The 13,055-nt window shown below is 54.3% G+C and overlaps 6 protein-coding genes across 6 annotated transcripts; 1 reads left to right on the forward strand and 5 right to left on the reverse strand.

Annotated features, from left to right (window-relative positions):
* Positions 1–195: 195 nt before the first annotated feature.
* On the reverse strand, positions 196–2,106 carry PFLUO_LOCUS5494 (uncharacterized protein; the record flags this gene model as incomplete). Its single annotated transcript, XM_073782946.1, has 1 exon — positions 196–2,106. One exon carries the CDS (start codon positions 2,104–2,106, stop codon positions 196–198), a length of 1,911 nt encoding a protein of 636 aa, XP_073639550.1.
* A 141-nt stretch (positions 2,107–2,247) lies between these two features.
* Positions 2,248–3,095, forward strand: PFLUO_LOCUS5495 (uncharacterized protein; the record flags this gene model as incomplete). Its single annotated transcript, XM_073782947.1, has 3 exons — positions 2,248–2,282; positions 2,343–2,962; positions 3,019–3,095. 3 exons carry the CDS (start codon positions 2,248–2,250, stop codon positions 3,093–3,095), a joined length of 732 nt encoding a protein of 243 aa, XP_073639551.1.
* A 61-nt stretch (positions 3,096–3,156) lies between these two features.
* Positions 3,157–4,525, reverse strand: PFLUO_LOCUS5496 (uncharacterized protein; the record flags this gene model as incomplete). The annotated part of the gene is made up of 3 exons (XM_073782948.1): positions 3,157–3,287; positions 3,342–4,202; positions 4,405–4,525. The coding sequence occupies 3 exons, from the start codon at positions 4,523–4,525 to the stop codon at positions 3,157–3,159; spliced, it is 1,113 nt and encodes a 370-aa protein (XP_073639552.1).
* A 1,376-nt stretch (positions 4,526–5,901) lies between these two features.
* Positions 5,902–7,027, reverse strand: PFLUO_LOCUS5497 (uncharacterized protein; the record flags this gene model as incomplete). Its single annotated transcript, XM_073782949.1, has 2 exons — positions 5,902–6,316; positions 6,384–7,027. The coding sequence occupies 2 exons, from the start codon at positions 7,025–7,027 to the stop codon at positions 5,902–5,904; spliced, it is 1,059 nt and encodes a 352-aa protein (XP_073639553.1).
* A 725-nt stretch (positions 7,028–7,752) lies between these two features.
* Positions 7,753–9,553, reverse strand: PFLUO_LOCUS5498 (uncharacterized protein; the record flags this gene model as incomplete). The annotated part of the gene is made up of 3 exons (XM_073782950.1): positions 7,753–8,061; positions 8,133–8,497; positions 8,575–9,553. The coding sequence occupies 3 exons, from the start codon at positions 9,551–9,553 to the stop codon at positions 7,753–7,755; spliced, it is 1,653 nt and encodes a 550-aa protein (XP_073639554.1).
* Positions 9,554–10,027: 474 nt separating this feature from the next.
* Positions 10,028–12,689, reverse strand: PFLUO_LOCUS5499 (uncharacterized protein; the record flags this gene model as incomplete). Its single annotated transcript, XM_073782951.1, has 8 exons — positions 10,028–10,565; positions 10,622–10,863; positions 10,915–11,346; positions 11,407–11,705; positions 11,753–12,273; positions 12,326–12,447; positions 12,499–12,522; positions 12,636–12,689. The coding sequence occupies 8 exons, from the start codon at positions 12,687–12,689 to the stop codon at positions 10,028–10,030; spliced, it is 2,232 nt and encodes a 743-aa protein (XP_073639555.1).
* Positions 12,690–13,055: the final 366 nt, after the last annotated feature.

Genomic DNA, 13,055 nt, shown 5'->3' on the forward strand with positions numbered 1-13,055 from the left:
AACTGGTTTATTACCCTATGTTCCAAGAAGCTTCTTTTTTGTGTCTTATAAGCAAATCTTTGTTCTAGATACTGAAAAGGCAAGTCGTGACCCTCACCTCGCCCAGCGACGTGAAACAGACGATAGACTTGATTTCTAGAAGCAGGATAAATCAGGGTCATGTATATACTCTATGTTCTATGGTCATGTAACAATTCACTTTTTGATCCCAACAACAGCCAAATTCCGAGGACTATGCCCATACTCAAACACTGGCTCAACCCAGCACTCCTTGACCTCGTCATGCTCCCGCAAAAACTGCCAGCGGTCCACGACAATAATCGCCTCGACGACCTGCGCGCTAAACGCCAGCAGACTCCACACCACGCTGAGATGCTTTCTCGTATGAAAGTACTCAGTCTCGTAGCGGTGGATATCTTCATCGGACATGCTGCCCAGCTGCTCCTGGACCTTGGCACCGTGGATTTCGTCGCGGCTCAGTCTAGCGACTGCCGCACGCACGTATGTGGTAAAGGATTCAAAGGCGCCCTTGCGCAGAGATCCAACAATCAAGGCTGTGGTGCCGGCCTCGCCCCGCCCTGGCTGGTCTCCGTATAGGTCTTTCGGGATGCCGGGCTTCGGCACGACCTTGCGGTCGACCAGGATACGCTGCAGGAGGGCTCGGTAAAAGTTGCGCGTGAAAAATCCCTCGCTGTCGTCGTAGCCCCAATTGTAGGGTGCCTGGACGGCCAGAGCGCGCGCGGTAATGTTGAGTTTCATGCCCTTACCGCCGCTGTGCTCATAGTCCTCGTACAGCTTGGAGATGGGAAACCCATGCGGGTCGTAAGAGGTCCCCGTTTCTTTAAGCCGCGGATGAAGGGACCGCAGGATAGGAAGCTTGTAGGTGGCCGGGCCAAGTCGTTCAGTCAGCAGATTGTAGCAGCATCCGATCATGGCGATGGCTACAACAGATGGGTTCATCACCAGAGATCGTACGCCATGGTGGACGAGATTGCCGCATGAATGTAAAGAGACAACCATGACTCGGGCATTGCTTTGCTCCTTTTCGTTGACCTGTACTGTAATTTCATCGCTTGTCTCATTCTCAGCCACCACTGGTGGAGGATCGACAACATGTTGGATGATCGGTTGTAGATATCCATCCCGGATGTCGTGTTCGATATAACTGAGGTGGCCTCGGGCATCGACCCTCTTTGGCTTCTCAACTTTCTTTTTTGGTTTGTTCTTCCTGATATTGCCAAGCAGCTCATCCGGTTCCAAGCTGATCTCCCCCAGCATTTTGAACATAGTGATGTCCTCATTTCCAGCAGTGTCCTCCGCCTCAGCTGGTTTCTGTGCGGCCGCGACGTCTGGCTTCGAGACATCCGCCTTTTCCTCTGAAGACACCTCAGGTATCCCGTTGCAGTCGTTGCAGGACGTCTTGCTGGTATTCACGTAAATGGTCTTCTTCTTAGCCGCCAGTTTGGCATGAACGTCCATGCCTTTGGCCCCGCTGATATATTGGTGTCGTCGTTCAATGGCGATAATGTTTTTATGGTACGGCGCGCTGGCCAGTGTCCGCCCAAGATAGTTCTGCCCGGATCCAAAGTCGACAATATGCGACACCGGTTCGCCACGATGCTCTTGCACGGTATCGGACAGAGACCCGATATAGCGCGAGAAGTTCTCGACCTCGTGTATTTTCTTCTTTCTCATTCCCACTTCAAGATGTCGAGGTAGTGGGTCACTCTGTGTTGGAGGTGCAAATTCCCGCCGAAGACTCAGTCGGCGAATGTCGTGTATGTAGTCCAGAAGGGTCTGGGGAGGGAATGCGCCTCCGTTCCAGGTAGGGTTGACATTGGGCTGCTTGCGCAACGGCTCAATGTCCTCTCGCAGGAGTAAATGGAGAATTTCGTGAATGCCATGAGCTTCAAAGAATGCGCGCCAGTCTTCTGGCAAGAGGGTAGTATACAGATCGGGTTCGCGCGTCAAGAAGTCGAGGATGTGCACGCCGCCGCACAGGTTCATGAACTGGACCGACGAGGTCGCGAAGGAGAGGAGGGCATCGATGTATGTGTCTGGGTCCTTCCACTCCTCTGCGAGTGGAAGAGGGTCGCGGCGAGCCATACAGGACGAGTTGTAGGCAGGATCTACTTCTTGTCTTTCTCAACTTTTTTTGGCTCAGGACCAATTTGCTGAGTCATCCCCGCGATGTCCTGGTCAACACTCTGTGGCCTTCCCCGAACTCTCCCATTCCACACCGCAACCATGGAAAACGCCGACCCTTTCCTGCAGGTCCAGGCGTGAGTAGTCATTGTCATTTGTTTGTTTGTTTATTTCATCGAGCTGACTTTGACGATTAGGGACGTCCTATCGACGCTGCAGTCCAGCCAGCCGCTGTTCTCCTCATACCTCCGTATCCGGTCACTGGCCAAAAGCCCCTCAAATCCCGAGCTGAAGCAAGCCCGCTCCGAGCTCGAGACCACACTGACCGAGTTAACGGCGGATCTGGATGATCTGATCGAGAGCGTGCGCGCCATCGAGCTTGACCCCTACCGCTATGGCCTGGAGCTGGAGGAGGTGCAGCGGCGCCGGAAACTCGTGGACGATGTCGGGGCAGAAATCGAGAAGATGCGCCAGGAGCTACAGCATACCGTTTCGAGTGCAGATGCCGCACCGAACTTACCCAACCCGGCGGACTTTGACGCCGCGCTCGACGAAGAAGATCAACGGCGCGGCGGAGACGATTACTATGCTTCTATGGAGCAGCAGCGCCAGACCGAGCTGATGCACGAGCAGGATGAGCAGCTGGATGGCGTGTTTCAGACTGTGGGCAACCTCCGCCAGCAGGCCAATGATATGGGTCGCGAGCTGGAGGACCAGTCTGGCATGATCGATGAGGTTGACACGTTGGCGGACCGTGTGGGCGGCAAACTGAACACGGGCATGGCGCGGATCCGACACATCGTACGCAAGAATGAAGGTAAAGACAAAAGAAATGGGAATCATGGAATTACTGAGCTAACTTTTTGGAACTAGACACAATGTCCTCCTTCTGCATCGCAGCGCTCATCTTCGCCCTCGTCCTCGTATTAATTCTTCTCATCGTTCTGTGATCTTCTGTGCGGATATACCGGACCAACCATCACGGAGCATGGCGTTTCAGGGCAGTTAGGTTTAGTTGCGAGCCTTCTTGCGCGGGCGCGACTCTTCATCACCCTCCTCCTCCTCGTCCTCGTCGTCGTCCTCGCCCATAATCTCATCGATGTCAATGTCGGAGAGCTCGTCGGCAATTTCGAAGGATTGCACTGAAAGCAAACCAAAATCAGCTTGGGCCGTTGACAGAAAGAATTCCTACTCACCGTAATACTTGAGCGCATCGGGCCAGAGGTCCTCAGCAATGGCAATGGCGAGCTCCTCGCCGTCCTCGAAGATCTCGGCCTCCTCGAGGTCATCGAGAAGATCCTCGAGATCCTCATCGTCGTCATCTTCCTCGTCCTCACCCTCGACCTTCTCGCCCTTGGCGATCTTGGCCCACCGCTCCGCGTCCTCCTTGTTGGCCTCCTTGGACTGCTGGGCGGAGACATCACGGCCGCGGTAGCCGAAGAAGGCAAAGAAGCTAATACCGGCAGGGCTGGTGCCACCAAGGACGTCATCCTCGTCCTCCTCTTCGTCCTCCTCACCCTTCATGGCCTCCGCCTCGGCAGCCTCAACCTTCTTGACGAGCGCCTCGTACTCGGGCAGCGCCTTGCGGTCACCGCCCTTCTTCTTCTCGGCATCGAACAGGTCGCAAGAAGCATCCAGCAGACCCTTGGTCAGATCCATGTCCTTCTTCCAGTTGATGCGCACAGGGTCGGACACCAGGCCCTCCCACGTGCGGTGCTTGCCGGAGGAAGTCTTGATGATCTGCTTGCGCCAGTAGAAGTCCTTGACCAGCTGGGCATTCTCGAAGAACGGGTTCTCCTCGCCGGTGTGGAAGTCAAAGGTGAAGCGCAGGCTGCGCGGCTCGCCCTGGCCCTGGTCGTTGACCTCGAACCGCTGCACGGTCAGGTTCTTGAGGCTTTGGCCCAGCGCGCCCGCATCGGTAGGCAGAATGTACTCGTCGATCTCAGCGGGAGCATTTGAGAACACGCGGATCCAGAAGTCGCTCTGGATCTCTGGGCTGGTGATGATCTCATTGCGCTTCTCGAACAGGGGCTTCAGGAGCGGGACCGACTGGCGCACTGATGGGGGCAGGAGAATGTTAGCTCTTATCTCATTTTAGATCATAGAAAGGCGATTTCTTGTCCGTCCATATCCCCTCGCACCGCAATTGCCGAGCTCGTAAGAACGACCCGCCAATCGCGGGGCCCGAGAACACACACCGCAAGACTCTCGAAGGAACATGCAAGGAGCGAACATGACGGGGAGAGAATAGATACATACGCTGCTCAACCTCGGCACGGGTAAACTCCTCCTCGACAAGCGCAATCTTCCGTGCAGCCTCACGAGGGATCGTAGGCATCTCCACGCGCTCGAGAAGGGACTGGTCTTCGCCGTTGGACATTGTGAATTGATTTGCGATTAATTGGGACAAAAAGATAAGTAGGATGGGATGAGAGTTAGGAAGTGGAAATGGGTATGAGAGATGAAGAGGAAAAGAAAAAAAGGTGGGCAGGTCTGAAGAAAAGAGGGAAAAAAAAAAAAGCTATCGATGGATGCGACAGAAACTTTTGGGCCGGGCGGAGAGCTCTGGATGTACCTGGAGATACTTAGAGATACTTCTCTTTTTGTGGTTGTTGTCACTGAAAAGTTTGTATTTTTGTGTACCGCTGGGTAGCCGGCGTGTAGCTGGTGTCACAGGCAACGGAGCCGGATTTGATGACGCGGTGGAGCAGGTCGCATTGACCAGTCAGGCCTGAGGTATCTTTTTTTTTCTTTCTCGAAGGTGCTTGCTGATCTTAATTTCTGCCATTCGGTGGCGACTCGTCACAGTGGAGTACATAGTGAAATATGAAGTATCTCGGCACTTCTGAGGTTGGGCTATGTACTCGGGACTGTGAAGTTGGGAATTGAGCATTAAAAGCAGTACAGCTTCTACCGCCACAATATATATCTTGTGAAAAGAGTATCTCCCACAGACATAGCCAGTCTATACAAACATATCATTCAGCCCTCTACAGGATATATACATACCTAGGACTCGAAGAACAACCACCGCCGTTGAAAATAGAGATGCCACAGACCCGCAATCCTGCATCTCCATTCCAATCAGGGTAAACCGACAACCTCATTGCTTTTTCCTAGCGGGGACAGAAAGGAAGTGTACTTTATTTCAACCGCATCTGTTGCGGTTGCTGTATGCAGACCAGGTACCTAGTACACTTTGGTTGGCTCGGTCGCTGGTTGCGGAACAACGAAGAAATCTACGAGACTACGAAGACGCACAGAAGTATAAGAGCAGACGATCGAGTCGTCCGGATGGATGGATTCATTTCTTCAGTTTTAGCATAAAGGGCTTCGTTACCAATCTCCACAGCCAAAGAAGCAACACCGAGCACGGGAAATCGTGAGATCCCATTGGACGGGATAAGAAAAGAAGAACACGCAAGAACACTTTTGGTTGTCTCGTTCGTAGAAAAGAGTGCAGCGAGACTTTTGTCTGGCACTTTCATAGTCGGGGACATGTTTCGATTACAACCGAGATAGGTCATGATATCCCATATATTTCCCTATGCCCTGTTCGCCAACAATGCAATGATTAAGCAACAACAACAAACAGGAAAGTAAACCGCCCACCAGCCCATGCACAGAGTTCATCACCATGCATGCCTGTGGGGGGTTGGTCGTTAAAGAAGAAGAAGGCGGGAGCTACTACGAAGGCAAGCAACCCGTAAGAAAGGAAGAGGGAGATGACGAGCAGAAATCCAGTCACCAGACAGACTAAAGCATCCAGTCCAGTCCATTGGCCTCCTCTTCCACGGGGAAAACCTCACGCGCATACTCTTCCATATCGCGCCAGCCCTGCCACAGATGCCGTGCTTCGTCTGTCACAGGAAGGGAGATCACGCCACCCGGGCCTTGCATCATACCAGCGCCGGCGCCCTTCCCGCCCGCCGGTCCAAGGCCCTTGGGTGAGCCAGCCGGTGGCTGCGAGAATTCCGGCTGGGGGAAGTACGGCGCGTTGTGCGTGCCGAACAGTTCTTCGAGCGCTTCGAGCTGCTCCCGGTAGCCCGGCGGGATGTTGACCTTGATTTCGATATTGGGCACCTGCACATAGCGACAGGGTCGGTTGAGGGCCCGGCTGAATGCCGCACACACTTGTTCCGGGGAGAGGGTTTCGAATGTGAGAGCGATTCTAGAACGGGGGGCAAGTTTGTTAGAGGGTTGTTTGCAGTGCATTGCGGGCTGTCCAGGTTACTCACCGGTGGCCGTTCCACTTCTTCGGCCCGTCCTTGAAAATCTGGAGGAGGGTTGGGCCGATGTCGTGCTCGGCGTCTAGCCAGGGCAGAGGGGTTTCTGAATCAAAGGGAGCATGCCACTCGAAGCTGCCGTCGGGCATGAGCTCCATCTGGAAGAGCGGGTATGGCAGGCTCGTGAAGTTGTTGTTGTAGATACCGGCATAGACGAAAGTCGACGGCATCCCGAGCTGGCGCACGTAGTTTTCGACCGTGAACTTGGGCGCCCACTGAGGCACCGCGGGCCAGGGACCATGTACTGAATGATCAGGCATGCTGCTGTAGATGTAGTGGGTGACGGTGCCCGCGCGCTTGGCGGCGTCGGCAAGCGCGCGGCCTATAGCCACCTCGTCGCCGGATTGCGAGGTGGTGTTGATGAAGGCATAGTTGGCGCCGCGGAAGAGCTCGTCCATCAACTGCGCATTGTCTGTCAAGGGACCCTGCAGGAGGGTCAAATTGGGGAGGTTTTGCAGTTCCTGTGCGATAAGGCCCTTGAGCGAATGGATTTGCGCGCGCACCGAATACCCCACGGCGGACGCGACGCGGATCAGCGATGCCGCTTGTCGGCCTGTCGCATTCACCACGGCGATTGTCTTCTGGGGTTGTGTCATGGCCGGTGGGCGAGAGAGAAGTATGGAGGATAAGGGAAGGGGAGCGAGAGACCAGGTGGAGGAGGCGGAGGTGGTAGTTAAGGGTAAGCCCCGAGGAGAAAGAAATGCCGGGACGGGTTTGGTGGGGTGTGGGTAATAATGGTTGGAGGGGGAGGCAGGAAGAAAACTCGAGAGTATGTAACAAGAGCAGGCCACTCCACACAATTATGCAATGGAAACAGTCATCAAATGCCTCGTCGCATCGTTGCTGCAGATCGTGAAGAACCAGAAAAGAAAGAAAATTCAGACGTGGGCCATGAGCGGTTTTGTGGTTCCGAGCGGGAAAGTAAGTATGAACGACGGAGGAAAAGATAAGGAAGGCCCCGTTACGTGGTCAGGCCCGGCCATAGTCACCGGTAGCTACCAGGAGTCCAAGTCTCGCGAGAACCTCGCGGGTGATGCAAAAAGAAGAACCTGTTTTTCTTTTACGTAAATTCACATCTAGAAGAAGTCTAGACAGGGGGCGAATGGCGAGCACTGGGTCCTCGTTCCACTCACGTGGGCTGGATCGGAGGGCCCCGCTGGGTAAATGGGCAGTTGAGGCAAATAGTGGCCCTTACTATAAACTACCAAAAACAATCGTAGCTCGAGAAAACTGAGAAGCATCACGCGATCTATAAGACCCCAGCCAGCGACGGCCCTTCCGATCTCCCCGTCTCCATTTCCATGTCCGGAAAAGGAATCCCTCACGACGGCGCCGAGCCGGCCATGATTCGCTGCCCGGCCCACTCATCGCCCACCTCGCCCTCCCCTGGCCCAATCCCCGCCAATCCCCAGACGCCCGGCCGCCGGCGCGCCAGCAACTCTGCGGCCGGTCGTTCGTCGGAGTGCAGATGCGCCCCGGATTTACGTAGTAGCAGAACCTGATCCGACAATCCCGCATTGGCCGCCAGGAACAGCGGCGTGCGCCCGGCGCGATTGCGCAAGTGCACCGATCCACCCTGCGACAGGAGGAAATGCAGCATCGAGATGGCTGGTGCGGTGGCGGCCAGATGCTGACAGAAATACCACGTTAGTCTACGTACTTCCCTAATATAAGTAACCTGGGGGGTGTGGTAAGACCTACAATGGGGGTGTTGCCCGAGTAATCGGCGTCGTTCAGCAGCCAGTGGTGTTCCGATTTCATGATCGCTTTCACCCGCTCCAGGTCGCCGTGCGCAATGGCGTACCCCATTGCAGTAAGGGTCTGTACCCGTCCCGGTAGAGCGCCATCTGGATGTCGGAAGACTGGCTGCGACGTTTCGGTAAGCTCGCCCCGCAATGAGATTGACATGTTCTTGGCCACGGTCTCCGGTGTCGCATCCGGTAGGGCGAGCAGATAAGCTAGCTTTGTGAGAGCGGCCTCCGTGGTCATGTCTAGCCCGGCGACCACCCCAGCCTTCGAGAGACTCATGCCCGGCGCGTAGACAGGGCTGACGCTCCCCGTAAGACCTAGACAAGCAGAGTGAGCCAAAAAAAAAAAAAGAAAAAAAAAAGCCTATAGCCAGACACGACAAAACCAAACCTACATTGGGTGACATTCACAATCACTATACCCCTCTTGATCGCGCTGGCCAGCACGTTGGTCATGGCATTATCCTGCCCCGAGGGGGCATTGCCAGCTCCAAACGTCTCCAGGACTAACCCGCGCAGGCCATCCAATTTGAGCACTGCGTCCACCATCTCCGGTTTGATCCCGGGGAAGATGCGCAGACACGCAACGTGGGTGGTATCAAGATTCGTCTGAATACTGAAATGCTCCAGACTCGTCGGACGATGCACTATATCCCAGTTGACATTCGTGCGCATGGAAGTCGTCACCGCCAGCGGCGGACAGTTGGGCGCATCAAAGGCCGCATAATCGCTCGCAGCCACTTTCGTCGACCGATTCCCACGGAAGAGTTTGTTGTTGAAATACAGACACACCTCGGGGATCATAAAATGGCCCGCCACAACCAGCGACCCGAGCAGGTTATCCGTGGCATCATTCTGCAGCTGCAGCATCGGCGCCTGCGACCCTGTCAGGACAACGGGCTTCCCCAGGTTCTGCAGCATGAAGCTGAGCGCGGAGCAGGTGTACGCCAGACTGTCTGTGCCGTGTAAAACCACAAATCCATCGAAGAGCGTGTAGTTCCAGGAGATGGTCTGCGCGATCTCCGCCCATCCCTTGGCGTTGATGGAGCTGCTGTCCACCAGTTCCTCGAACTCGAAGACTGTGTACCGTACCTGCCGGCCGTAGGCTGTCACCGGCGTACGGAGACTGGGATGTGCCTTGCGCTCACCGGCCGCATTGGCTACCACGTTCATTGGCGTTAATGGCGAGCCGTCGTGGAACGTCGGCACCCGCGCCATGCATTTCTCTTGGAACCCTCTGGCTGGCACGAACCCGGAGGCCGACTGCTGCATGCAGATCGTGCCGCCGGTCATGATCACCAGCACCCGTGATTCCTGAATCGCAATCTCGGACTTTTGCTCCCCCAGTCCGGGGAGAGGTGCTTCGGCCTCCATGGCCCTGTGGGGGTTTCTGCGTGGTGGTGATGCGGAATGAGAAAGTAAAATGTGCTGCAAGCAACGCGACAGTCGGGAGTCCAAGCACTTGTCCTCTCACAACCGAATTCTTCGGCGGAAAGCCAATCTTCGTATCTTAACAATCAATGCGACGAGATTATTAAAAAAAATATATTTTCGAGATCGCCCACCACTGCGTTTTCGGAGAGATGACGTTTGGACTGTTATTATTATTATTTTCTCCGCCAAACCAAGACAACAGACTCCAAAAACGCATGGAAACAAGGCGACATGTTGCCTTCATCGCTGATTGAGCCCAGGCACCGAGGGAGATCTGGAACCCCCAAGGGATTACGTACTGGGCGAGATTTTCACTGGCTGGATCCACCAGACCCAACGTCGATCTCCAACTTAGTATTTGGAGTAGCTAGTCCCTACTATGTACACAACCTTGACACGGTCTCAAAGCAAAATTCAAAGCTGCAAGCTGGGTTCGAACAATGACAAATCCTCTTCCAAAAGACCCATCATGTATTGATTCCCCCAGAACCAATTGCCCAGCTGTGCAGTCTGCGTCATCTCCGCCGCAACGCTAGAATCGTGATTCTCTGCAACAGCAAGTCCTGCTTCCTGTTGTTGAAGTTGCGCTTCCGCGACTCCAGAAATAGATCCGATATCAGGCGGTGGCAGGGGACCCTGCGGCGCCGCCATCGAGCTGCTGACGGGGGCTAGGCCCAGTGCGCCCAGGTAGAGATCGAACTCGTGGCCGACAGACGCAAAACTCTCGTCTTCACCTACCTGGCTCTGGGCTTTGGCCTCGAGATAGAGCCGGGCGACGGTGCTGAGAACCTGGCAGAGGCGGTGGAGCTGGTCGATGGCCTCAGAGAGAGAGCAGAGTGGGCGGAGGGAGGCGACAAAGTCTTCTAGCCGAGTCAGGTCTGAGCTGTCGGAGGTTGCGATTACGTGGCAGAAGATGACGATGAAGGGGACGAAGGGAGCGTGGAAGATTGCCCTGTTGGTAAATTGGGTGAGATGATGGAGTTGGTATACTGGATTGAGAGATCTTACCAATGCATGTATGAGCATTTGATAAATTCATCGCACTCCTTCAGCGTGGCCATACAGCCTTGATGGCTTTCTAGCGCTGCGCGAGCTGTCTTGACACACTCTGGTATGAATGTAGAGCCAGATCCCGCCGGTGGAGGAATGGCTCTGTATATCAGTGTCATGATAGAGAGACGGTTAACCTCGTCCGAGCGGAGGTAGATCTTATCGATTTCAGAGAGATGAAGACCAGTGGATAGGAGTCTCTGAGAATCTATATTAGTTGAATTTCGTTCCGAAATGACAGGACCATATACCTCAAACGGCTCCATCACCGTTGACTGCATCTCAGAAGCTAAACGGTTGGCATGCGATACTCGTTCGCTCTCTGGTTGATTCAATGCCGCAGGACTGTACACGAGCTCGTAAATCTTGCCTTGGACAGTGGCGTGCTTGATCCAGAGCATACAGACAGTCTTCCATGGCTCCTCATTGTCGAAAACGTCGGAAGTCATGGGGAGCGAGATATCCCAGTCCTGGAGAATGGATGCCCGTCCTAAGCGCAATGAGAGTGCTTTAATGATGACATAGACGGACCAAAAAAGGACCTGCTTCTCTCGTTGCACCGGTAGACTATCGTGCTCCATGGATGATGCTCGATGGTACCCTAGTGTTTGGCACAGATGGGCGGCAGTTGATGCCATGGTCCATCCGACAGAGGGCTTGGAGATTTCTATTGAATGCATGGCCTGTATTTGTGAGCAATGAATGGCTACGGGCGTTTTCCTTTTTTGGGGTGAAACTCATACCCCAATAGCCAGCGCCATGATGGACTCGTTGGTGGCAGGCATCAGCATGTTCAGACCTGCTAGTGCTGCTTCCAGATTGCCACGACACATCCGAGAATAATGCAGGTATTCATCCCTTGTGCTATCGTTCTTTTCGAAAAATCCAGACTCGAGGAAGATGTTGTAGAGGCACATATTGGTCACGATAAATGTCGAGTCTGCGTAGTCATCCGTGCAAAAATATACTTCACGACACTTGTCTATGAAATAGTCCACGGGGATGAAGGGACAGAATCCTGCAAAGAAAGACGGTGGGCTCTCTGATCATAGTCAGCACCGAGAACGTTTGACTTTAGAGCCGATTTACCCTTGACATTCCTCAAAAGTGTGAGAACAGCAGGAAGGGGCGGCATCTCCAAATCCCGGATGTCACAACTGGCAGCGCCCAGACGGGTGATGTTGCCTGGGAACTGCCCACCATGAGCATCCGCCTTCCGTCGTTGATCCTGGATCCCGACAATCTGCTTCAGTGACAACAGAGCAGCCGTAATCTTAGGGCTCGACCCAATCTGCGGGCCACTGTGTGACACGGCAGACTCCAGGAACTCGCTCGCATAGGCTGAATGCGCCGCGAGCGAGGAATTGCCCTCGAATGCTTGTCCATGATCATGCTGGTCAATTGCGGGATTGCTTTGGAGATGTCGATGTCTTTGAGATGCAGAGAAAGATTGCGGTCGAGGCTGCGGTCGAGTTGCCACCTGTGAGGAGGGAGACAAGTAGGCCTCTGGGTTGTCTGTTCTCAGGGATCGAGTCTGGGCTGTGAGCAATTCCCGAAGAGTCCGGTCGATCGTGCCCAGACGTTCCTCAATGAGATCTATCTTTTTCTCACTAGGAAGATACGTCAATATGGGGGTTGTCGGTAGTCGAAGCATGTACCCACTACTGGCTGGAGATCAATACCCGCCGCCGGGGCTCTTGTAACTTCTGGCCCTCGCCAGTACATCGACAGACAGTTCGGGAACTGCGGCAGTTCGAGCATGGCGAACGCTTATCGCATCGAATCTGAGGCTAGTCAGTGAGTTGATCCAATGTCAGACGGCATAGGGGTCTTACCTTTCGCAGACGACATTGATCACACTAGATGTAAACGAGATACATTATTAGCGACAACCACACTTTTTCCCCATTAAACCCTTTTAGTCCAGCACACTGGCGCCGAAACCCCTGCTAGCTGGCGGTGGAGTACATACCGCACGCCGAGTGAGTCCCGTCGCCTCGTCACGGTCGGAGTCCTCGGCTGCCATGTGTGACGCGAGGGACTTAGCCGAGGATATCTATAGACGCTTTGGGCCAATTTGAAATAATTGGCGGATAGAGGCGATGGTTGTGAAGATCAAGATGGGTGGCAGTCTCGGCACCCGCGGGATCCGGCTTGGGCCGAGCATGAGCCGCCAATCGAAGAGTGAAGGTTCTCGATATGGGCCCAGGGCTGCAGGTATACATCTGCAGGATCAGCGTTGCCGGACCTCACGCATCTGCCCTAGACATAGTTCGGGAGGTAGGCTATTGGACACTCCCATTCACTTATCCGACTACATCACAGACGGTCCTACCGCGGGAAACCGGGCAGATAACCGGTCTCATTTCTGCTTATCAAGCAAAGGGAGATA

This window comes from Penicillium psychrofluorescens, assembly GCF_964197705.1.
Source record: "Penicillium psychrofluorescens genome assembly, chromosome: 3".
Lineage (NCBI taxonomy): Eukaryota > Fungi > Ascomycota > Eurotiomycetes > Eurotiales > Aspergillaceae > Penicillium > Penicillium psychrofluorescens.